Raw genomic sequence first — 21,200 nt, forward strand, 5'->3', positions numbered from 1 at the left:
CGCTGCGGCATTTTTATATGAAGACAGTGACTCGCGAGATGCTGCCGAAGAGTCGGCAACCGATTCGTTGGACAGCAGCTCGGAGATGGATAGTGACAAAGAAGAAAGTAGTGATGGTGATGAGTCCATCGAAGCCAAAGTGGAAAACTTTCGAAAGTGGCGCAGTATGTCATGAAGATTTTTGAAGATCAATTATCGAAAGGCATCTTAAATTTATAGAACGATATCTGGCTACTCGTGAGATGGATGCAGTCTTGCTGGAGAAGATTAAGACCTGCGACAATGTTTTTGTCGTGAAAATTATTATAATAATGTATATTGATAATTTACGTATTTTGTATCGGGAATTTAAGATTTATTTATTTTTGCAAAAAAAAGTCACGTGAAAGTCACTACCAGCGTGTTTGTTAAGCTCACTTGCCAGCATATCGTCTCAATAAACTAATTACACGTCAATTTATCGTCATGACATCGCTACGGCCGTTTCATGCGCCGGACCTGTTCAAAGTCAATCCGGTAAACCTGGACGTGCTGACAGAGAATTACAATATTGCATTTTATCTAACATACCTGGCGCAATGGCCGACATTATTTTTCTCGACCGTGAATGCGGATGGCAACCTTACCGGATATAGTGAGTAGAAAGTTGACAATGTTCAAACTCTTTAAACAAAAAAAAATAAAAATAAAAATAAAAATAAAATTAAATAAAATAATAACGAGTAATAAGTGATGGGAAAGACGGAAGGTGATGGCAAGGAATGGCACGGGCATGTGACGTGCCTGTCAGTGGCAGCAGAGTACCGCCGAATCGGACTGGCCCGCACGCTGGTGGATAATCTGGAACGGCGGAGTGATGATCCAGCTCATGCTTTTTTCATTGATTTGTTTGTCAGGACTAGTAACCGATTAGCGATTGACATGTACAAAGGTTTTGGATATAGTGTGTATCGGCGAGTGGTGGGATACTACGGCGCTGATCCTGGCGAGGAATCTGAGGATGCGTTTGGTATGTTTTTTTTTATTTACAACAGAGCTCGAGTTTTGTGTATGCGCGTGTGTGTTTCTAACTAGTGCGAACAGACATGAGAAAACCGTTAAGCAGGGACGTGAACCGGCAGAGCGTGCGGGAGAATGGCGAGAATTTTAAAGTATCACCGGATGAAGTGTACCTGTAATTACAGTTATATTATTATATATATATATAACAACTATATTGTGAAATTCCCAAAAACACAAAAAAAAACTAAACTTGCGAGTAATGCTGCCACATGTACGTGAAATTAGACTGAAAATGCATGAAACAAAAATGCTTATACACAAAAGGGCAAATGTACAAAATATAAAAGAGGAAAAAAAAAAGAGAAAAACGAATGTGACAAGATGTAATGAAAAAAAAAAAAAAGAAAAGGGGATGACCAGGGTTTAAGCTTTGATGATGGATTCGTCCTTGCGAGCAATGGCCTGGGCAGATACAGCACTATTTCGCTGCTTTGATTCGAGTTCGACTTTTGCGTACCATGCGCCACCTGCCAAGGTGAGAACGATGCCGAACGCATTAAGAGGCGTGACATCCAAATGGAAAAACAAGATGGCCAACACGATCGTCAAGATCTGCTTAACGTTTGCAGCCACGGTCATGGTCAACGCGCCGGTCTTTTTGTTTGCTGTGAACGACACCACGTTGAGACCGAACGCGATGGCGCCGTTAAGCACGAGCTTGAAAAACATGGCCGAAGTCATGGAATCATGCCAATACGTGTTCAGCGAGGCCAGCTCGCCGGTAAAATACGCATACACGAGCGTCTGCACGAATGCCAGTGGTGACATGCGAAACAGGAGTTCGAGCGGCGACAATCGCAGGCGGCCGGTTTGCACGCGGTTCGTGACCACGGTCTTCAACGCAGCCAAAAATGCGCCAAGCAAGGTGAGGAAAAACCCGATGGCCGTGAAATAGTAGTCACCAGCAGTGGCAAAGCCGACGCCGGCCACGACCGGGATCAAGGACACGTAGGTCAAAGGCGAGTACACCTTGCGGAACCCGATGACATAGATCAGCACGGTAAAGAAAGGCGTCGTGGCCCTGACGATCTGATGAAACGGCACGGTCACGAGATTAAGCGAAACGTTGGAAATGGCAATGTTGATCGTGTACAACAACGAAAACAAAAACAGCGTCACGTTTTCACGGTCGGACAAGGGCGTGAGCGTGAACGTGCCACGAACGTAGAAATAAAGACAGCCAATGGAACCACACAGGGCATGGATTCCGGTTAGCACGTAAGGGAAAGGAAAATTGCCTAGCACGGCCTTGTTGTAGATGGTAAGTCCGAGGTTGAAGAAGAAGTACACGGCTAGCCATTGGTACTTTGTGCGCAGCGAATCTTGCGGCTGCTGCAGCTGAGAGTCGGACGACGAGTGAATTGGCAGCACTGACCGTTCAGGCATTGTGAAATGAAGATATTAAAAAATGAACTGGGAGCAAATCTAAGCAATCGAGAAGAAGCGCAATTGAGTGAGAGGAGCGAAAGCGGAAGGTGGACAAGTTGGTGAAGAAGACAAGGTTGCGTGAAGATGGTTGCAGCAAAAAGGCAAAAAAGCAGCAGCCCGTGCCTTAATTGCTTGCGCGGCCTCGCTTGTGCCTTAGTATTCTGGGGCGCATTCTGCAGAAATCCAGGCTGAAGAAAGCTGTGTACGGCAGGTGCCATTTTACTGTTAATCACGTGACCGGAGGGCCGCATTTGCTTACTTAGATATATGCGTTTTCAGTTTACGAGTATGGATTAATTGCATATATTATGGTACATTTCTTGTATGTGCATATGAAAAAAAATAATAGCACCAATTCACGACACTTTTTCCAGAACCTAAACAGAAAAACGCAGCCGGTTAGTCTTTTTTTGGCACTCGTACTCGTACTCGAGTTCGTGTTCGCGCTCACCTCCAACATGACCACTGAATTGCCCCGGACAACCTGCCCAAAACGCTTCATGTTAGCTCTCGTCCTCATTGTAATAGCTTTGTTCTACTAGTAATCAACTCACAATCGTGCCGATCCGTACTCGCTCGCCGCCGGCTCGTTCTTCTACCGCATCGTCAAGCACCAGGTTGAGAAATACCTGTCGCAACTTGTCAGCTCTCAAACCAATTCATTCTTACCGGCCTTGCATGCAAGCCAGTTGTTGGCACTCACGTCGTAGCCTCGCAGAACGCCAATCACCTTGCGCGATCCGTTCAGCTGGATGAACAGCCGCTTGTCCATGTACTAACCCAACATGTTAGTAACCCGCCGTCCAGTACCTACTCAGCCGTCGCAACTCTCACCTTCTTCAACTCCGGCGTCGTGGTCTTGGACATTTTGGTTTCACGTCAAATCACTATACTTGTTGCTGTAAAACTTTGTTGTCCTGATGACCTGCTCAAGATGTGCACTTTCCAAAATCATTCGTTTTGTGCTGGAACGCGAGAAATCATCAATTCTTCTTCCAAGCCGGGTAACCAACCAACCCCAATTGCAATGCCAATTGTCACGTAATGAAATTGGTCTACACACTCTGGTATCGTGCTACTTGTGCCTTGCTCTCAGCCAACATGACGGTCTTGTACTCAATTACTTGTCCGTCAGTAGCTTCAAGGGCACTGCGACGTATCTCATGGCGCATGCACCGTGCTGCTCCTGCATTGGCTGCCTTTAGCTTGCGTCCGGCAACTCGTCATTCGCCGTACCACAACACCAGCACCAGCCAGAGCAAGAACAATAATAATAATAGTAATAGTAACTCGAATAACAGCCACAACTCTGCTTTGCACAAGTTCACTGATGAAGAACCTCACGATTATTCTGCCAACGAAATCAGACAAGCAATCGCCAACTCGCCGCAATTTCAGTCCCGCGGATCCAGCCTGCCGGCTATCGTACTTGGCCTCTTGCTATGCGGCTTTACCGGCGTGGCCTCTTATCGAATTTTATTTCTTCATGAACCTGTGTTTGTCCCATATTGGATATCCGAATACGATTTTAATCAGTGGCTGTCTGACGAACGTAAACAGGAACTTCGCGTGCTCACTACGAACGCGTTGATTGAATCGATAGCTTACAAGGATGGCATCGCTACCGAATTGGGATTTCCCATCTCTGTCGAATCATTAGATCACTTGCAATTCTCGTTTCCTCCAGATCATGATGTTGAATACGTTTTGCACGGCATCGAATTGCAACCACCCGATGCTAAGAACGGCGGTGGCGCGTGGGCAAAGTTGAATTTTAAGGCCGCAAGAGTATTTTCCGTCGGTCAGATTGAACGGAAGCTTATCAGGCCATTAGTTGAAGCCATTGGCCTGTCAACATCATCACAGGAATCATCTGGGGAAGTTATCGTGCAAGACATTATCGAATCCCTCGAAAAGCAAGACATTGTCATCATTCACATTCACGGCTCGGCTGTGGTCAAAGGTGCCATCGCCCGCCGTCACGAATCTCGAAATGATAACAATAACAATCAACAAAATCAAGACAAATCGTCTTTATCTGACAATGTTCACCGCAGATGCGTTGTCACGTTCGATGGCTTTCTTGACGACAGTCATAAAAACACAATCAATATTCAATCTGGCGACGCCACTTTTTATGAAAACGATGTCAAGGTTAAGTCAATCAATTGGTAAGGATCTTCCAACTTCCTTGGTACATTTAGACATTTCTACGTCACATGTTTCAATCACAACGCATTTTCAATTACCGCCTACAAGTGTTGATGTAAACCCCCTAATGTACATTTTGCTTTTTTTTTTATAATAATCTACAACGTCACATGCCCTCATTTCATAATTCATATGGCTTGTTTAATGCCTGCTTAACTTGTTCCTCCCTTGCCGTGATCTGGGCATCTTCCCCCAATAATTCTTCTAACGTTTTTTCATCCTGATTCTTCCTTAATTTCAAGCCGTCCAGAATCAATGTCAGCCTTTGCAACACCAAATCCATGGTCGGCAATTCTTGAATCGTCATGTTCGCCGAATCAACCCCATGATCACTAGTTACTTGCTTCTTGGATGACCATCCGTACGCTTTTTGCACCTGTGCTTCTTCCCATCCGTCATCTGATTCTTCGGCCAAATAACCATTACTTGCTTCTTCATGCTCAGCGTATTCATCAATCGCACCAGCAATATCTAACCGTCGTTGTCGGGCTTGTTGTTTTTCTTGTTCTGCGCTCAATGCAATTCGTCCGTTGCTGCCATCAGCAATGACATCGTAGGCATCCTCGCCCAGGTCGTCGTCATAGTGGTCATACCGTCCATCTTCGTGGCTGTCTATTCTACCCTCATCCTCATCGTCATTGTCGTCTTCATTTTGTTCCTTGTCATCACTAGCATCGTCATCAAGTGATATAAATTCCTTTGATTTGAATTTACTCTTATGTTCCGTTTTCCCTGCCGACCCAGCCGCTGCTTGATGCCGGCGTTCAATAATGTGACTAACTAGTGCCTCATCTGGAATTCCCAAATCATCCACCATGCCTAAATTAATTTCAAACGTTTCCCCGCCTTCATCAATGCCATCTTCAACATTTTTATCATTCTTATTAACATTATCGTCATCATAATCATCATCGTCATCATCATCACCGCCATTCTGAGTAAACTCGGCAGGCGTGGTCGGCGTGGCGTCTCGAAGTTCTTCCAGATATGATTTCGAATACGACGTACTTTCACTTGCCGAACCAGCCAACGGTAACTTGGGCGCCAGTTTTTCTCGCAATTTCGAAGCAAACAAACTGGTCGACTTGTTATTATTTTTTTTCTTGTTCTTCTTTAATAATGCCGGTGTGACTATTCCGCCATGCTCTCCTCCTTCGTTGTCTTCTCCATCATTGTCCTCACTATTCTAATTTATGGTAAGCCAAAAAAAAAAAAAACCATAATATTAAAAAAAAAAACTTACCTCAAAACTTTTACTAACCGACCGTCTCGGAACTTTCGTCTTGACCGGCTTGCTTGCGGTCGTGTTGCCGCTGCTGTCTACAACATCATCATCATCATCATCGTCGTCGTCATACGAAAAAGCTAACCGTGACCGCTGATTTGCCTGCTTCTTTTTAAACTTATTTGCAAGACCTAACGAAGCCATGCTTTTTTGAACCAACCACGTAAATCGACCTTTTACCCGTGGATCAATTCCTTCTGCAGCCCCCGACAGGCGTAGAGTATGTGAACAATATTGTAGATGCAATCGACTTGTAGCGCGTGCGCAATGGGGTGACATTTTTGCCCCACACAGCCAGCCGTTTCCGTTTACATTTTACATTTACATACAAACGTAAACTAAACTTACCAATTTACGCTCAACTCTACTCAACTCAACTAAGCCAAACTAAACCAATACTAAACTCATCGGGAAAATAGGACAGTGCATATTTTGCCCATTCATCAGTCATTGATTACATCAAGAATTGATCAATTTAGAATCAGATGCATCTACATGCACGTCAGCCACTAATGTCGCATCAGAGTTAAATCTTGCATTACTTTCAATTTGCCCTTACTTTCTATTACTTTTTTTGGGGGGGGAGCAATTCACGTTGTCGCGGGGAGGATTTATATTGAGCGCGTGGGGTTAACAAATTATTTTCAAAAGAAAACAAAAAACAAAAAAACAAATTGCACAATGTCGACTGCTCCGACCACGACTGAGTTGGTGAAGTTATGGGCTACCGGAGATGCAGCCAGATTGCTTCATTTGGCACGGCAGATTGAATCTCATGACGCATGGACAGGTTATCTTACTCCGCAAGAACACGTCTTGTTTGCCGATGCGGTGGCCAAGGGAGGCGATATCTGGTGGCGATTGATCTCAGGTGAAGCAGTTTCGGGATCAATATCAGATGAATCAATGTCAACTGCGGCCGAGCTCGACGAGCTTCAAGGCAATATTCAGAGTGCTGATGGTGATAATGCTGATGATGATGGTGATGCAAAAATGATACGTCCGGATTCTGTCATGGCCGATGTCAATGGTGATGGATCGCCGGCATCAAATTTGTCGGACACTGCATTACATACGCCTCAGGCGTCACCAACACCAGTCGTTCCGGATGATGCTCAAGCTCCACAATCGTTGAACAACGCACAAGATTCCAAATCAATACCACCACAACTACATTCATCATCTTCACCGTCGTCATTACTACCCACAACAGCGGCAACCTCAACCCCATGTCATGATCAATTAGCGTTGACGTTTAAAATAAGATACATGTTGTTTGAAAAATCAGTTGATTTTATATTCATGACCCGAACTCGTGACCTTGTCACGTCGTCTACGCGGTTTGATATTGATTTTTCCTTTTTAGACGAAGAAGAAGACGAAGATCAAGATAAAGATCAGACGAAGCATGAAGTGGCGGCGAGCAAAAATGAGCCACCACCTGCGCGGCGCATTAATGACGATGATTACGATGACGAGGAAGAGGAAGAGGAAGAGGACGAGGAAGAAACGGGTAAAAATCTGGGGGAACATTTGCAAAAGCAACAAGTCACGTCCTCGGAGGAGTTAGAACCACCGGTTGGTCAAAATGAAAGTAAAGATGTTGCACCCAATGGCTTGGCGACGCCGAACAGTGCTGATTCGAAAATAACAATCGACGGCATAATAACACCTGCTGGTATTGTCTATTTATCTATTGTCTCTTGTAATTAATTCTAACCCATATCAGATACGCCGACGGCTACGGACATAAAACTAACCGATGACGCAGTCAGGCTAGAAATTGCTAGCTTATACCAAATGTTGGATGATGACAACAGTCAATACATGAAAAGACAAGATAAGCCTGAAGATAACTCTACCGGAAATGGCGACTCGCTCCGCAATGGAGAACATAACGGCATCAGCGGCAGCGGCAGCCTGGCAAGCAAGCTCAGTCAGATCAATTTTGGTGCTGCAAATCTAAGTTTAAAACATTTACTTGCAGCCATTGACGATAAGCGTGAGCATTTGTCTTTTTCAGATATTGAATTGCGGAATTTGATCACCGAAGTTAGGAAAAATAGATCGAAATGGGTATGTACATTCGGTTATGCTTTTATGTTTATACTAATTTTTTTTTTTTTAAAGGCCAGTGACGACCGGGTTGGTCAGGAAGAACTTTATGAGGCGGCTGAAAAAGTCGTGCTCGAACTTCGAGCTTATACGGAGCATTCGACTGCTTTTTTAAACCGGGTCAACAAGCGTGACGCGCCTAATTATTTCAACGTGATTAAGCAACCTATGGATTTAAGCACGGTAATGAAAAAATTAAAATCATTACAATATAACAGCAAAAATGATTTTGTGGAAGACTTGATGCTGATTTGGAATAATTGCTTAAAATTCAACGCCGACCCGCAACATTACCTTCGCAGGCACGCGTTGGCCATGCGCAAGCGCACGTTGCAACTCATCCCACTTGTGCCGGATGTGATTATAAAAACGCGGGCGCAGGTTGAGGCTGAAGAAGCTAACATTATGAATATTCTGCCACCGTCGTCACGGGAGTTTCCCGTGCTATCCCGAGATATGTCGGTCGATGGTGACGTTGATAGTGAGGACGGCGACAGTGTCACGACTGGGTCGCGCGGATACTACCGGTTTTCGTCTCGCTCTGGCGGCAAAGGTGTGGCCTCATCAAAAAAGGCACCGCCATTGCTTCTAGCGCAAAATCAAGGTACAGATGACCATATTGAACATGGTCTTGCGGTTGTAAATCATGAACCCGCAATTGAGCACGTGGCAACATCAGCAGCAGAAACAGCAGTACTGCCTTCATCGTTCGAGTATGACGTTGTGCCAATCTTACCAGAGGCACCATGGAATCTGGCAGAAAATCAGAAATTACATGATATTGAACAATTTGAAATGGAGGTCGATGTCACGTCGCAGCCGTCCCAGTTCGTGGCAGCACGCAGCAATGGATTAACTTCCAAGATCGATGCCAACTTGGCTGAATTGCAGGCGATTCGCAAAGCGTGCTCAAAAATTGGAGTTATTAAGCGCATGCAACAGCAAGCTCATGTAAGTTCGGCGTCATGTTTTATCAGTAGGGAAGAAACTAACTGTTTGATTTATAGCTATACACTGCCCAGTTGAAACCATACAATCCGCCAAAAATCAACGAGCAGGACGTAGATATCGATTCACGACTGCCGGGTCATTCGGACGTGCCGCAAGCCGTTATTGAGGCTTGCATGCAACGGTCCGTGGCCAAATTGGCCATGCATACCGGCTACGAGGATTGCCAGATGCTTGCGCTAGAAGGCCTGGCCTGCATGGCATCTGATTTTTTGCAACGACTTGGACGCACGATGGCGTTGTACATGGAAGCCTCTCGCGGCGTACGCCGATACTCGCTCGAAGACGTGGTTTGTCAGGCATTGTACGAGAACGGTGTGGATGATTTTGCCGGCCTGGAATCTTACGTGCGTGATGATATTGATCGGTTTGGTGATAAGCTCAAAGATGCGCGCGATCGTATGAACCAAGCACTTGCTGATTACCTGCGTCCGGCATTAGCACCCAATGGTATCGGTGGCAGCGGCGGCGGCGCTGATAGTCAATTTATTGATGGCAGTCAAGAATTTGTATCCGGCGGGTTCTCTGATGATATTGGTGAAGATTTTTTTGGATTTAAGGAACTAGGTCTTGATCAAGAACTAGGCTTGTCTTCATTATCCGTGCCATTACATTTGTTACATTCTCGATTGCATTTAAATTCCAACGTGCAATCACAACCAATCATGCAACACATGATTGAGAACGCGCCGCCATTCGAACCAGTCACAAGAGAATATGCCAGCAGGCAGATTGGATTATTCCAAGGATTTTTAATGGCAAGATTTGAATCTCATGAGCATGACGGTGTGTTGATTGAAGATGAAGCCTTACCACCAAAACAACGAAACCAGCGACCAAAGTTACCGCCAACTGGCAAGATCACGGTGATTAAAAAACGAAGTTCGGAATTTTCATTTGCAGACACTTCAAACAAAAAATTAAAGATTTAGAAAATGAAAAGTTTTTCCTGGTTCCCATTTTTTCTCTTTCTCTCTCTCATCCCTACTATTTCAATCACCTTTTTTTTTTTTGTTTCAATCGTCCATCGACATATATATGTGGAATTTTTACATTTTGCCGTGCTATTTTTTTTGAATGATTAAGCAAAACGACCGTGGTTGACGCTTGCGTTAGAGATAACATCATTTTTTCAGGGCCGCAAAGGGTTATCAAACAGCAACTCGACTGACAATCTAAATACCTGATATGCTATCAATTCATGCAACTAAATTAATCTTCACCATTCTTGTATAATTTACTAATACTACTAATACTATTACTATTTTTTTTAAAAAAATTGGTTTTTTTTTATTTCCGGAGTTATGTTATGGATGTGTCCAAGGGTATGATCAATTTTTTTTGTATATTTTTATTTTTTGAGTGTAAATTGAAATGATTTTAAATATAACTACAAATTAAAACTATTCTTCTATCTATAATTGGTCTTTTGTTGTTTCTAATTTGAATTCACGTAAACTATCTTTTCGGATTCCATATATAATAACCACTTGTTGCCTGCAATGCATGATTTTAAACCGACTCATCAACTTCGGCGAGCACGCGACGAACGATTTCATAAATGAACACGTACTGATTGGCGTTTTGCACCATGAGCATGCGTTGCTTTTTCAAGGCAGACACGGTATCAAACACGGGGTCGTGTGATGCAACATCATCATTATTTTTTTCTAACAATGACGGGTTATGGTGCTCTGATATTGAAAATCGTTTTAATGGCAGGGATAATGAAGATGATGAAGATGAAGATGATGTTGTTGTTGTTGTTGTTGTTGTTGTAGTTGATGGATATAGAAATCGAGCCGAGTCGATAATAAACCGGCGGTCGGTCTGGACGCGAGAAGAATGTGAGTGTGAGCGTGAGTCATCTGATGATGAAGATGGAGATGATGTAGATGATATTAATGATGAATGTGATGGCCCAGGAATACAGCTAAGAAGAAAATCGGACGAGATAAACGTGCCTGACCGTCCAACGCCAGCAGAGCAATGCACCACAACCGGCGCTTGCTCTTCCGTAAATGACAAGTTCGTTCGCGAACGGTACTGGTTCACAATTTTTAACAACGCAATGAAATTTTTTTGCTGGTCTTTTCCTAACGCGGCAAAGTCATTCCATGATTCAAACAACAAGTGCACGACGGTCTTGTCGACCGCAGCCATATTGCCGTCACCGTCACTGCCACCTGATAATTTAAACTCGCGGATCGTGCATGCCGCATGCGGGTCACGCCTTGCCTGCACCAGTTTCACCAAATACGAAAACCCAGGCCCGGCATACAGCTTTTGACCCAACTCACCATCCTCGGGCCAATACCGGGCGCATTTCTCTCGATTACCTTCCTTAGTCCTAGTCAGCATCACGACGACGGCAAAATTATCAGCCAACGTGGCCAACATGTGCCAGAAATGTGGTACTGTCGTGATTGTCGGTCCCTGTGCTGCGATGTACCTGCGTGCGGGCATGCCTGGTGCCTGCAACACGATTGGCGAAGCGTTGATGTAATCGTTCATGCCGTCTGCCACTCGCAACTTGACGCGATTGTTATCCCAAGGAAGAACGTTCTATATAAAAAATAAAAAAAATAAAAAACCGTCAAGTTCATGGTCGAGCAAGCGCTAGAATTCTTAACAGACAGGAAAACATACTTGGTATCGGTTGCGTGCCGCTTGATAAATACCGGTTCGCAAGCTCCAGGCCGGATCCAAATTTTTCATGCCAGCTGTGGTCCGATCAGCATCCGCATCATCCAGGTCATAAAACTTGTTTGTCAATGCTGCATGTCATTTGCTTAACCAAACTCGAAAAATCGGCATGAATATATATTAATAAAAAGTACTTTATATATAATATTAAAATAATAATAAGTATAATACAATCAGGAGATGTCAAAAATTCATTGAATCGTTGCAAGCGGGTTGAGACTGAGCCTGGCATCGTCGTCGTTGAAGTCCGGATCAGACTAGGCTTGCTTGCCCAAGGTCGGTTCAACCTATTCTTGACAAAAAAACCAAATAGTTCGGCTACTTTAAGCTTTTAACGAAAATCAAAATAAAAATTAGAAATGAAATGAAATGAAAAAAAGAGGCGGTAATAAGCAGATTATATGATTTTTCAAGTACGCCATGTAAATTGGATTTTTGCGAGCAAAATGCGCATCCACCTTTATTGACAACTCAATAAAAAACAAAAACTAAGCCTGCAAATAACTACAACTTCAAGTTACATATATCGCATCAAGATAAATTTCTTGATAGTAATTATTGAATAAAAATTATTTGTTTTTCATTTTTTTTTTTTTTGCCTGCCGTTTTGCTTATAACCTGAGGCGGAGAAGAGCTCGACCATGCCTCATCATCAGCTGCTGCTGACCTTTTAATACTTGATACACATGGCAACTTGTATTTTTCTAATCTGTCCGGTGCCAATTAACTTGAGGATATTTACCACGTTCAAACTATTCATCACGCCATCGCTATCGGCTTAGACTTGGCTTCTACATGAACACAACTGAACAAACGCTTATGGCAGCCCTCAAAAGCACACCCCGAATAGGTCTCCATACGGAAAGAAAAGTTTTAGAAGTCTACACCTGGTTCATCCAAACGTATACATGTAATTAATTATAATGACTGGTTAAACCCATATTAATCTGGCAAATAATTTCGTAAGAGCGAACGCGAAAAGAACGCGTTCACAAACGAACGTGCGCGCAAAATTAAGACAACGCGACAAACGAACGCGTTCAGATTCAATTTTGGCAAACCAATCCAGGCTTTGCAACACTAATTCATAATCTATATACAGAGCTATTTGGTTGTTAACACACGCGCACACAAACACAAACATATCTATATAGAATATATACATATATAACAAAAAATCTAAAGATCAAAAACGCTTCCGTTCTGGTGCGGGGCGCTGAGGTAAATGGCCACCGAATTCGAACGGCCTTTAAGCGGGCTGTTGAATAACGACGAGGATGATTATGATCGGAATGAGAATAATGAGAGTAGTGATAACGATGAGCATACGCAATTCAGAAATGCGACGTTGACAAGAAGCGATTATTCGTCATCGCAAGAACAACAAGATAACCAAGCAAATGAAGAATCACTGCTGACGCCTCGCACGCGAGCGCGGAATCTGTTGCAGAGTTTGCATGATGAAACTGCTTCAAGTAACAGTAGCGACCAGGAACAAGATGACGGTGACATGGAAAGTGCAGTTCAGCATGGTAATGATCACGACGACGTGATTGCGCCCAGACGGCAAAACTCTCTAGCAGCGAACTTGCAAAAAAAATCGGCCGAATCGTACGGTAACATTCGTGCTCGGCTGTTACAACTGGCAAAATATAAAATTTCTTCTGAAATCAAACACGATGATAAACACAGCAGCAACGACAGTGGCAGCAGCAGCGACAAGACAAAGAAGAAAAAGAAAAAAAAAATAACCAAGGAAAAGAAAAAAGGAGTTACGAAACCAATCAAGACGTACAAATCACTAGAATTTATTTATGACAGTGATGATAGTAATTTGGGAAATTCGGTTCAACAAGAAGAACAGGAAGAAGAATCAAGTGAATCAGAATTGTCAAGTACATCAGAACCAGAACAGGTCTTGCCCGAGCGCAAATTGCCGGCGCGCAGCAAGACAGTCAAATCTGGCAAGTCACGCGGCAGTCAATCGAACAAGGCAAATCAAATTGGACCGTTTCAATTAGATGACCATGAAGGTGCAGATTCTGAACTAGATAATAAAGTCTCGGGTGATGCTTCTGATGAAGATGACGATGGTAGTGATCATGATGTTGGTTCAGAATCATCCGCGGACGATGAATTCGAGGACAATTACGAAGAGATTGATGTATCAAAAGTATTGGCAAACAAAATGCGGCATATTAGAAAGCAAAGATTAGTCGATGAACGCAAGAGAAAGCAAGCTGAAATAAAACGGTTAGCGGAAGCCAAAAAGCGTGAAGCTCTGGAATTGGAATGGCTTCAAGACCAGGAACAAGAACATGACATGATGCAAATGGCTGAATCAAAGCGGAAGCCTCGTATGGTAAGTTTTGTTGTTTACATGTTTTATTTAATTGAATTGTTGGAATTAACTGCTTTTTTTTAGGCAAGTAAGAAAGCACGAGACGAAATGGAACGCGAGACTGCTCGATTGCAGAGAAGTATGTTGGCTGGCTTGTTTATTTGATTATCCGATTAATGCTCTGTTGTGCTAATATATGATATATAAAGATCGTCAATTAGCGTACCAGCCTACCACGGTGAAGAAATACACGACCCAAAGCTTATTCGATAAATTTAATTTTAATCCGGCAAATAATGAGTTCACTACAGGCCAACCATCATCGTCATCATCAATCGGACCATTGGATGACGATGATGAGGATGAGGACGCAACCCGGCAGATGATGCGTGAACTCACTCCGCCGTCTTCACTTCCGGATGAAACCATGTTTGACAAATCCCAATATGTTAATGATACGCAATTTATTACCGCGCCGTTTCAAATTGACTCGGAGTCTGAATTGGATAGTGATCATGAATTTATTGATAGCACGGTATCTTTAATTGATACTATGAACACAATTGGCCAAAAGAACCTGACAGTGAAACAACGGCAGGGGCAACGTGAATTGGAAATCAAACAGCAATCCGAAGATGCTGCTGCTGCTGCTGCTGCTGCCAAGGCTAAGAATTTTCGAAAGAATTCACGGCCGTTGGCACCAATCAATCTGGATGATTCCGATTCTGAACTCGAGATTGAGACAACACCAGACATGGCAAAGTCTCAAACCAAAATTAATAAGCCAACTGATAAAAATATTGAAGAGTATTATTCATATCATCGAATACTTGAACGAGCCGGCGTACGTTTTCAACGGAAAAAAATCCCCAAAAAAGGCGAGTTCACGTTTCAAATGTTGCAAGATAAGCTTGCTGCCAAAATGAGAGAGCAAGCTCAAAAGGAGATTGATGATAAGAAAGCCGAGATTGAAGCTAAGGGGGGCATCATCTTGACCTCGGAACAAAAATTGAGGGAAGATGAGTTAATCGAAAACTTGTTGGAACAGGAACGCAAGAACGCGGAAGCAGTATCTCGAAAAGAGCGAAGAGAAAAGCAACGCCGAAATGAACTCAACAATGGTGATGAAGAAGAAAATGATGATGAAGATGATGCGTTCTTGGATGATGGAGATGAAGACGAACATCGGGACTACGATGATGATGAGGGAGATCTTCGGAATGAAGACATTCGTGAATTACTATCCGATGAAGCCGAGGATGATAGCGAAAATGAAGAAGAAAAAGACCTTGAGGATGATGTTGATGGTGATGGTGATGATGACCTTGACGCTTCTGATGCTGAGAATGAATCCGATGGAGTGGCAGAAACACAGTTTGTGAATTCAGAGAATGAAGTTACCTCTACGACAAAATTAATAAACCAACCTAGCTTTATTCCCAGCAGCATTCCTGATGAACAATCAAGCCGTAACGGCCTGACTCAGTTCTTTGAACAATCATCATCACCAGAACAGGGGCAAGTCGAAAACGATGCAGTCATGCACGCAAGTTTCTTGATTGAAGCCAAGCACGATAAATCGTTTCCTGCCATGGCATCATCGGCAACTCCGAGCCATTACGGATCAGAACCCACCATGACGCCATATGATTTCTCCAAGTACGAAGTCAAAGATGACAGCAAGCAGGGACAGCAATCACAAAATACTGTGCCATCTGATATGCCCACGTTGTCGCTCACGCCTCTCAGGCAGGGAAGTCTTGCTAGCAGTGATTTGCAAATTCGGCAGCGAGAGCTTGAAAACACGCAAGCAGACGACAACGATGACGAGTCTTTGAATATCAAGCAATCATATTTCAGTCCTGATCAGACCCGGCAACGAAATTCAAAACTAGACAGCAAACTCGAAAAAGCATCTTCGTACAGCTTGATGCTAAAATCTCAACGAATGAAAGAAAATTTGCAAAAACGACGGTATAAAAATTCAAAAGAATTGAAAGAAATGTTTGATGAAGATGCAGAAGAATCTGAAGATGAATGGGCCGGCATTGGTGGCGAGAGTGACAGTGGTGATTCAGAGTTAGACGAGCCGGATTCAGAACTGGACGAGATGGTAAATGACAATTTTGATGGCACCACGATTGTTAGAGAAGACATGGCCGCGCTGCATGCGTACGTATACGAATCGTATTATTGATTTTGAACATTTTTACTAACACGGTTTTGAAATTTGATAGAGCTCATGAGCTGGATCAAGATAGTAAATTAGTAGCAGACCTTGTTAAGGGAGTTCATGGCGGATTCCGAAAACGTCGCGACAGAGGAGGTTTTGATTTATCAGATTCAGACGATGAACAAATATTCGCCGAGCAACGTCGCAAGAGACGGGACAAGAAACGAAAGCAAGAATTAATGAAGGATAAAAACTTGTCCGACTTGGCGGATAATCCAAAAGCTCGAGCATTTTATGAAACTATTGAAGATGATGAGGTTAAAGTAATTGATTCACAAGTAATTGAGATTCATGATTTGGCAACTTTTATAAACGGCTAATTAATTTTAAAAAAAAAAAAATTTACTTTGGGTGTTGATTTGGTTGTTTTTTTCTTCTTTTTTTTAGTGGGATTAAGTGTTTAGTAACTATAGGCTGCGAAATAATATTGTGATTATTGTTTCAATAATGAACTTGCCATCGAATGCAAACCAAAACATGCGGGTGATTACGAATTTCAAAATATCCTGCATTTTCAAACTCGGTAATCTGAGCTTCATCCAACGTGGTTGACCAAACCGGCTTGAAAAGTCGCAAATTGGCAAACTGGCGTAACGACACGTCTTTGCTCATGTCGACCGATACCGATCCTGAATTATAATCCGGCTTGTCATTAACATCGTTAAACAGTAATGCCCATCGATATTCCTTCGTGCCTTTCACGTTTCCATGTTGATCGTATGACTTGTTTTGCAACCATGCAAGCGTGAAACCTGCGTAACTTTTGCTACCATGCAGAAATCCCTTATTTTGCTTCGCGACAATCCATTCCTCGTAGTTTGAACTACCACCGCTTTGGCGGGCCTGATTTATGGGACTGGAACCAACATGCATGCTCAATTGCACGTCACTATCTGTTTTCAGAACCCAAGACGCAACCGTGCTGGCTAAGCCAGCAGATTTGAATTGCCGGGGGCTAAACCTGGTCGGCGTGCCGTCCGGGGTTGAATAGAGAAGCACGTCACCGGTATCGACCATGTTGCGCTGCAGGTTGCGGCCTAGCGTGACCGTGTTGATATGCGACCGGTTGGCAGAATTGGATGATACGTATCGCCTCCGAGGCCTTGGCGTTTTAAATTGATCGTCTTCATTATTGTTGTTGTAATTGTTGGTGGTATTATGGTCGATCATGTTTTTGTCATCAACATTAACTGTTGTTTCGATTTTGGCCTGTTCCTGTGTTTCTTCAATCTGAGTAGAATACTCATAATTTTGAGACGAAAAATTTTCAATGTCATCCTCCGGTCGGTAAACTATTAACGAATCACGACCATAACCACCACGGTCTTGAGAATCAATCTGTTCGCCCGGAAACTGTGAACCGGGTTGACTGGACGATGGAGCTTCAGTTATTTCTTTCTCGTCCAAATCAAGAACCTGTTTTTTCCCGGTTTTATAATTCAATATGAATCTTCTAGGCTTGACCTCCGCATTTGCAGCTGAAGTCAAACCGCGTTGATCAAATTGCTGCGACGAAAATTCACCAAGTTCTTCTTCAACATCTTCTTCTTTGTCATGGTTCGTAATAACTGTTGATTGTCTTGACCTGGCCCAGTCGGGTGAAGATTCAAGCACATCATCATCATCATCATCATCATTGGTCTGCAAATTTTGAATAAGAAGTGCTTCCGATGAATGTCGAGATGGAGTGGTTGCTGCATTTTGAACCAGGCGATATCGAGGTCTCTTTATCCCCGCCATTCGGTCGCACGCTGCATTTGACGGCACTTAAACATGCATTATCAAGATTCAATATATATATATTATATCATATACGATCAATTTAGTTTTTTGTGCATATATATTTATTGGAGTCCGCGCATTGACAAGTTCAAACCTGCCAAAAAAAAAAAAAAAAAAAAGGCACGCACGTAAGCTCCGCATCAATTCAATGCGGATTGCATGAAACGCTTCCGCGCGGCCCTCGTTTACGTTCACTTATAAAAGCCCATAGCAAAGTACATGACGAGCCAATTCAGATTTCACATACATCCCGGATGTATCCTTGTTCTTAATTGATTGCCTGTCCTCACAACAATTTTTTTTTTGCTGATCTGAGATCTGCGTGGCAGCATGCGATTGACCAAACGATGGCGCCAGGCTATAGTTTTTGCAATCTTTTCGGCCATCCTGATCGCAGTTGCCTCAAGATTTCAAGGCGCAGCCAGGAAGCTCTTATTTAAAAAACATGAAAAAAGGGTTCCAGGAGATGGCAGGCCGTTAACATTTAATCCGTTAATGCAACCGGTGGGAGAACCACGGGGCAGGCTTGTTCGGGCTGACGACGACAGCCAGTCGCGAGCGAATGCCACGCTCTTGGTTTTGGCACGGAATTCAGAGATCAATGGGCTCGTGCGGACGATGAAGGATGTCGAGCGAACTTTTAATTCAAAGTTCAATTATCCATGGACTTTTTTTAACGACGAACCGTTTTCAGAACAATTTAAGCGGCGAACGCAGGCGTCTACTAAGGCAACGTGCAGATACGGTACGAGCCTTTTAATTTTGCGTCATGAAAAGAGTACTAACGATCGCATAGAGATCATCCCAAGAGAACATTGGGATACTCCCAAGTGGATTAACCAGGACATCTTGGACGTTTCAAATGACATCTTGGTTGAAGACAACATCATGTATGCCAAACTTCCGTCGTATCGCAAAATGTGTCGATGGAATTCTGGACTTTTCTATCAACATCCAGCATTGAAAGATTTTAGATGGTATTGGAGAATTGAGCCCAACACCAAATATTTTTGTTCGATTGATTATGACGTGTTCAAATACATGGAAGATAATGACAAGACATATGGCTATGTGATCAACATCTACGACTCTCCTCAAAGTATCAGAACACTTTGGCCGACGACTCTTGAATTCATAGCTCAACATCCAGAATATGTGGATTCTAATAACTCATTGCAATGGCTGATCGATGACAAGGTTCGGCCGGATCATAATCGAATTGCCAACGGTTATTCGACGTGTCATTTTTGGTCAAATTTCGAAATTGGTGACATGAATTTTTTTAGGGGAAAAGCATATTCAGAATATTTTAATTATCTTGACCAACGGGGTGGGTTCTTTTATGAACGATGGGGGGATGCGCCGGTTCATAGTATCGGGCTGGGATTGTTTTTAGATAAAACCAAGATTCATTGGTTTAAAGATATCGGTTACGTTCATCAACCGTATTATAACTGCCCAATGTCGGATAAATGTTCTGGCTGCAAGGCTGGCAAATTCACTGATGCGGACTGGTTAAGTCCTGAAAACTGCATTGGAAATTTTTTCAAATATGGTCACGCAGACTAGTTTTTTTTTTTTTTTTGTTTTTGGTGTTGGTTTTGGCATATTGGGATACGGGACATTATTTGCACAAGGAATTAAAGAGGAATTATTAATTCATTATCGAATCATTAGATCATTATGGATTAATTATAAACTAAATGCCAGGGATTATTTTTGTAAAACGTATCCAAAATAATCAAACGACCCACCAGGATCAGTCAACGTGTTTGTAGTCATTGACCAATACTCGCGGTCAATCACGAGCTTGGCAAAATGTGGCTGCCGATATGATATGTAAAGAAGCTTGCCGTCAGGCTTGAGAATCCTGTTGGTCTCGTCCATGTATTTGATTGCAGGTTGCTTGATATGATCTGGAATATCCCATACGGATCCGGTATAGCTCAGAAACGCGTCCAACGTGCCCTTGAAAAAACTGAACGTTAGCTATCCAACTCGGCACGGCTTAGCCTTTGTATTAAACGGAACAACTGATCCTAACCTTATCGATCGCGATATCAAACGTGGCAGGTTCAAACCCAGACATGTCCCGCACGTCGGCCACGTGCCACGTCATCTCTTTGTCGTCCCTGTGGAGCAGTGCCATCTGGCGGATGCATGCCGGTGAGAAATCAACGTTCGCAATGTGCTTCAGCCCGGCATCATAAAGATCCTTGGACAATGTCTACACATGCCAACCGCAGGCGTACGTCGTAAGTTTTTATGCCCAAACTTTGCATATCATGCGCCCAAAAATTTTAAACCTACGCTGTTGCCGCAACCGAGCATGACGATTTTCAGCTTGTGTCCATCTTTAAATGGAATGTGTTGTCGCAGGAACGGTTCCAGGTCTGCGAATGTTTTGAACCAGTCGAACGTGTTTTGATCGTCTTCTTTTTGGTACCTCGAATCCTTTTTTGATGTGAATCAAATGTTAGCCTTACGGTATTTAGGTGGGAAAAAAAAACATGCAGGACAGCTCTTACCCAGTATTCCTTGGTTTGTAGTCTGTCGACTTCTGAAAGATGAAGATCAGCCATTATTGTGGGTTGACGTGAAATGATTTTGAAGATTGCCTAATTAATCTCCCAACGCCTACAAAAGTCGCGACCTCACGGGGAACCAATTAGTTTGATTCGTAGTTTAGACTGTTTGCCTCTTCAGTACCTTTAACCACATCAACACCAGCAAAAAAAAAACAAAAAAAAAAATCGCAGACACAATTGCCAAAAAGCCGCGTACGTGAGTGTAAGTTGCAATGATTTCAGACAAACAACTTGACACGGTGGCGGTTTCGCTCGGCCTGGTTACCATGGGCCTTATTGTCGTCTATCATTTTCTCAATGCCAACACGAAACCGGTTCCGAGAGCTTAAGAACAACGCACAAATACATGATTATGAACATTAGCAATACATGATGCCAAAAAAAAAAATGGAGTAGGAGGAAGATGGAAAGCGGTAAGCGGAACAATTCTGCATTTACGGT

General features: G+C 43.1%; 11 protein-coding genes across 11 annotated transcripts; 5 read left to right on the top strand and 6 right to left on the bottom strand.

Moving 5' to 3' along the window:
* The first annotated feature begins 444 nt into the window (after positions 1-444).
* Positions 445-1,231, top strand: V1514DRAFT_298161 (acyl-CoA N-acyltransferase). Its single transcript, XM_066925476.1, has 3 exons — positions 445-634; positions 731-1,009; positions 1,084-1,231. The coding sequence occupies exons 1-3, from the start codon at positions 466-468 to the stop codon at positions 1,176-1,178; spliced, it is 543 nt and encodes a 180-aa protein (XP_066781417.1). The 5' UTR covers positions 445-465; the 3' UTR covers positions 1,179-1,231.
* Positions 1,232-1,249: 18 nt separating this feature from the next.
* Positions 1,250-2,578, bottom strand: V1514DRAFT_175361 (triose-phosphate transporter family-domain-containing protein). The gene has a single exon (XM_066924579.1). It carries the CDS (start codon positions 2,446-2,448, stop codon positions 1,426-1,428), a length of 1,023 nt encoding a protein of 340 aa, XP_066781418.1. The 5' UTR covers positions 2,449-2,578; the 3' UTR covers positions 1,250-1,425.
* A 201-nt stretch (positions 2,579-2,779) lies between these two features.
* Positions 2,780-3,433, bottom strand: V1514DRAFT_336487 (uncharacterized protein). The gene is made up of 5 exons (XM_066928546.1): positions 3,325-3,433; positions 3,194-3,265; positions 3,045-3,119; positions 2,942-2,974; positions 2,780-2,867 (listed from the first exon to the last, which is right to left on the bottom strand). Exons 1-5 carry the CDS (start codon positions 3,355-3,357, stop codon positions 2,847-2,849), a joined length of 234 nt encoding a protein of 77 aa, XP_066781419.1. The 5' UTR covers positions 3,358-3,433; the 3' UTR covers positions 2,780-2,846.
* Positions 3,434-3,831: 398 nt separating this feature from the next.
* Positions 3,832-4,338, top strand: V1514DRAFT_263426 (uncharacterized protein; the record flags this gene model as incomplete). Its single annotated transcript, XM_066924779.1, has 1 exon — positions 3,832-4,338. A coding segment is annotated over one exon (507 nt), but the record flags the coding sequence as incomplete, so codon positions are not given.
* A 402-nt stretch (positions 4,339-4,740) lies between these two features.
* V1514DRAFT_336491 (nineteen complex-related protein 2-domain-containing protein) lies at positions 4,741-6,189 on the bottom strand. Its single transcript, XM_066928547.1, has 2 exons — positions 5,945-6,189; positions 4,741-5,887 (listed from the first exon to the last, which is right to left on the bottom strand). The coding sequence occupies exons 1-2, from the start codon at positions 6,128-6,130 to the stop codon at positions 4,823-4,825; spliced, it is 1,251 nt and encodes a 416-aa protein (XP_066781421.1). The 5' UTR covers positions 6,131-6,189; the 3' UTR covers positions 4,741-4,822.
* Positions 6,190-6,466: 277 nt separating this feature from the next.
* Positions 6,467-10,331, top strand: V1514DRAFT_175491 (uncharacterized protein). The gene is made up of 4 exons (XM_066924580.1): positions 6,467-7,664; positions 7,716-8,062; positions 8,117-9,052; positions 9,109-10,331. Exons 1-4 carry the CDS (start codon positions 6,668-6,670, stop codon positions 10,039-10,041), a joined length of 3,213 nt encoding a protein of 1,070 aa, XP_066781422.1. The 5' UTR covers positions 6,467-6,667; the 3' UTR covers positions 10,042-10,331.
* A 290-nt stretch (positions 10,332-10,621) lies between these two features.
* On the bottom strand, positions 10,622-12,047 carry V1514DRAFT_321980 (protein-tyrosine phosphatase-like protein; the record flags this gene model as incomplete). The annotated part of the gene is made up of 3 exons (XM_066926085.1): positions 10,622-11,674; positions 11,759-11,886; positions 11,987-12,047. 3 exons carry the CDS (start codon positions 12,045-12,047, stop codon positions 10,622-10,624), a joined length of 1,242 nt encoding a protein of 413 aa, XP_066781423.1.
* Positions 12,048-14,194: 2,147 nt separating this feature from the next.
* On the top strand, positions 14,195-16,770 carry V1514DRAFT_175975 (MRC1-like domain-containing protein). The gene is made up of 3 exons (XM_066924581.1): positions 14,195-14,295; positions 14,366-16,328; positions 16,394-16,770. The coding sequence occupies exons 1-3, from the start codon at positions 14,265-14,267 to the stop codon at positions 16,707-16,709; spliced, it is 2,310 nt and encodes a 769-aa protein (XP_066781424.1). The 5' UTR covers positions 14,195-14,264; the 3' UTR covers positions 16,710-16,770.
* On the bottom strand, positions 16,683-18,268 carry V1514DRAFT_336505 (uncharacterized protein). The gene has a single exon (XM_066928548.1). It carries the CDS (start codon positions 18,127-18,129, stop codon positions 16,831-16,833), a length of 1,299 nt encoding a protein of 432 aa, XP_066781425.1. The 5' UTR covers positions 18,130-18,268; the 3' UTR covers positions 16,683-16,830.
* Positions 18,269-18,361: 93 nt separating this feature from the next.
* Positions 18,362-19,885, top strand: V1514DRAFT_311178 (glycolipid 2-alpha-mannosyltransferase-domain-containing protein). The gene is made up of 2 exons (XM_066925792.1): positions 18,362-18,916; positions 18,968-19,885. Exons 1-2 carry the CDS (start codon positions 18,502-18,504, stop codon positions 19,738-19,740), a joined length of 1,188 nt encoding a protein of 395 aa, XP_066781426.1. The 5' UTR covers positions 18,362-18,501; the 3' UTR covers positions 19,741-19,885.
* On the bottom strand, positions 19,812-20,941 carry V1514DRAFT_336508 (S-adenosyl-L-methionine-dependent methyltransferase). Its single transcript, XM_066928549.1, has 4 exons — positions 20,700-20,941; positions 20,482-20,625; positions 20,216-20,398; positions 19,812-20,139 (listed from the first exon to the last, which is right to left on the bottom strand). Exons 1-4 carry the CDS (start codon positions 20,751-20,753, stop codon positions 19,885-19,887), a joined length of 636 nt encoding a protein of 211 aa, XP_066781427.1. The 5' UTR covers positions 20,754-20,941; the 3' UTR covers positions 19,812-19,884.
* Between the last annotated feature and the right edge of the window lie 259 nt (positions 20,942-21,200).

Source organism: Lipomyces japonicus (genome assembly GCF_038497905.1).
Source record: "Lipomyces japonicus strain CBS 7319 unplaced genomic scaffold V1514scaffold_50, whole genome shotgun sequence".
In the NCBI taxonomy this organism is placed as follows: domain Eukaryota; kingdom Fungi; phylum Ascomycota; class Lipomycetes; order Lipomycetales; family Lipomycetaceae; genus Lipomyces; species Lipomyces japonicus.

Coding starts and splice junctions, on each gene's coding strand:
- V1514DRAFT_298161 (XM_066925476.1), top strand. CDS start 466: ATGACATCGCTACGGCCGTTTCATGCGCCGGACCTGTTCAAAGTCAAT. Junction 635..730: donor TGGCAACCTTACCGGATATA/GTGAGTAGAAAG, acceptor ACGAGTAATAAG/TGATGGGAAAGACGGAAGGT. Junction 1,010..1,083: donor GGAATCTGAGGATGCGTTTG/GTATGTTTTTTT, acceptor TAGTGCGAACAG/ACATGAGAAAACCGTTAAGC.
- V1514DRAFT_175361 (XM_066924579.1), bottom strand. CDS start 2,448: ATGCCTGAACGGTCAGTGCTGCCAATTCACTCGTCGTCCGACTCTCAG.
- V1514DRAFT_336487 (XM_066928546.1), bottom strand. CDS start 3,357: ATGTCCAAGACCACGACGCCGGAGTTGAAGAAG. Junction 3,266..3,324: donor CGACGCCGGAGTTGAAGAAG/GTGAGAGTTGCG, acceptor ATGTTGGGTTAG/TACATGGACAAGCGGCTGTT. Junction 3,120..3,193: donor GCGTTCTGCGAGGCTACGAC/GTGAGTGCCAAC, acceptor AAGTTGCGACAG/GTATTTCTCAACCTGGTGCT.
- V1514DRAFT_336491 (XM_066928547.1), bottom strand. CDS start 6,130: ATGGCTTCGTTAGGTCTTGCAAATAAGTTTAAAAAGAAGCAGGCAAAT. Junction 5,888..5,944: donor CGGTTAGTAAAAGTTTTGAG/GTAAGTTTTTTT, acceptor ACCATAAATTAG/AATAGTGAGGACAATGATGG.
- V1514DRAFT_175491 (XM_066924580.1), top strand. CDS start 6,668: ATGTCGACTGCTCCGACCACGACTGAGTTGGTGAAGTTATGGGCTACC. Junction 7,665..7,715: donor CGGCATAATAACACCTGCTG/GTATTGTCTATT, acceptor AACCCATATCAG/ATACGCCGACGGCTACGGAC. Junction 8,063..8,116: donor GGAAAAATAGATCGAAATGG/GTATGTACATTC, acceptor TTTTTTTTAAAG/GCCAGTGACGACCGGGTTGG.
- V1514DRAFT_175975 (XM_066924581.1), top strand. CDS start 14,265: ATGGAACGCGAGACTGCTCGATTGCAGAGAA. Junction 14,296..14,365: donor GACTGCTCGATTGCAGAGAA/GTATGTTGGCTG, acceptor TGATATATAAAG/ATCGTCAATTAGCGTACCAG. Junction 16,329..16,393: donor GACATGGCCGCGCTGCATGC/GTACGTATACGA, acceptor GAAATTTGATAG/AGCTCATGAGCTGGATCAAG.
- V1514DRAFT_336505 (XM_066928548.1), bottom strand. CDS start 18,129: ATGGCGGGGATAAAGAGACCTCGATATCGCCTGGTTCAAAATGCAGCA.
- V1514DRAFT_311178 (XM_066925792.1), top strand. CDS start 18,502: ATGCGATTGACCAAACGATGGCGCCAGGCTATAGTTTTTGCAATCTTT. Junction 18,917..18,967: donor TAAGGCAACGTGCAGATACG/GTACGAGCCTTT, acceptor ACGATCGCATAG/AGATCATCCCAAGAGAACAT.
- V1514DRAFT_336508 (XM_066928549.1), bottom strand. CDS start 20,753: ATGGCTGATCTTCATCTTTCAGAAGTCGACAGACTACAAACCAAGGAA. Junction 20,626..20,699: donor TACAAACCAAGGAATACTGG/GTAAGAGCTGTC, acceptor ACATCAAAAAAG/GATTCGAGGTACCAAAAAGA. Junction 20,399..20,481: donor TGCTCGGTTGCGGCAACAGC/GTAGGTTTAAAA, acceptor TGGCATGTGTAG/ACATTGTCCAAGGATCTTTA.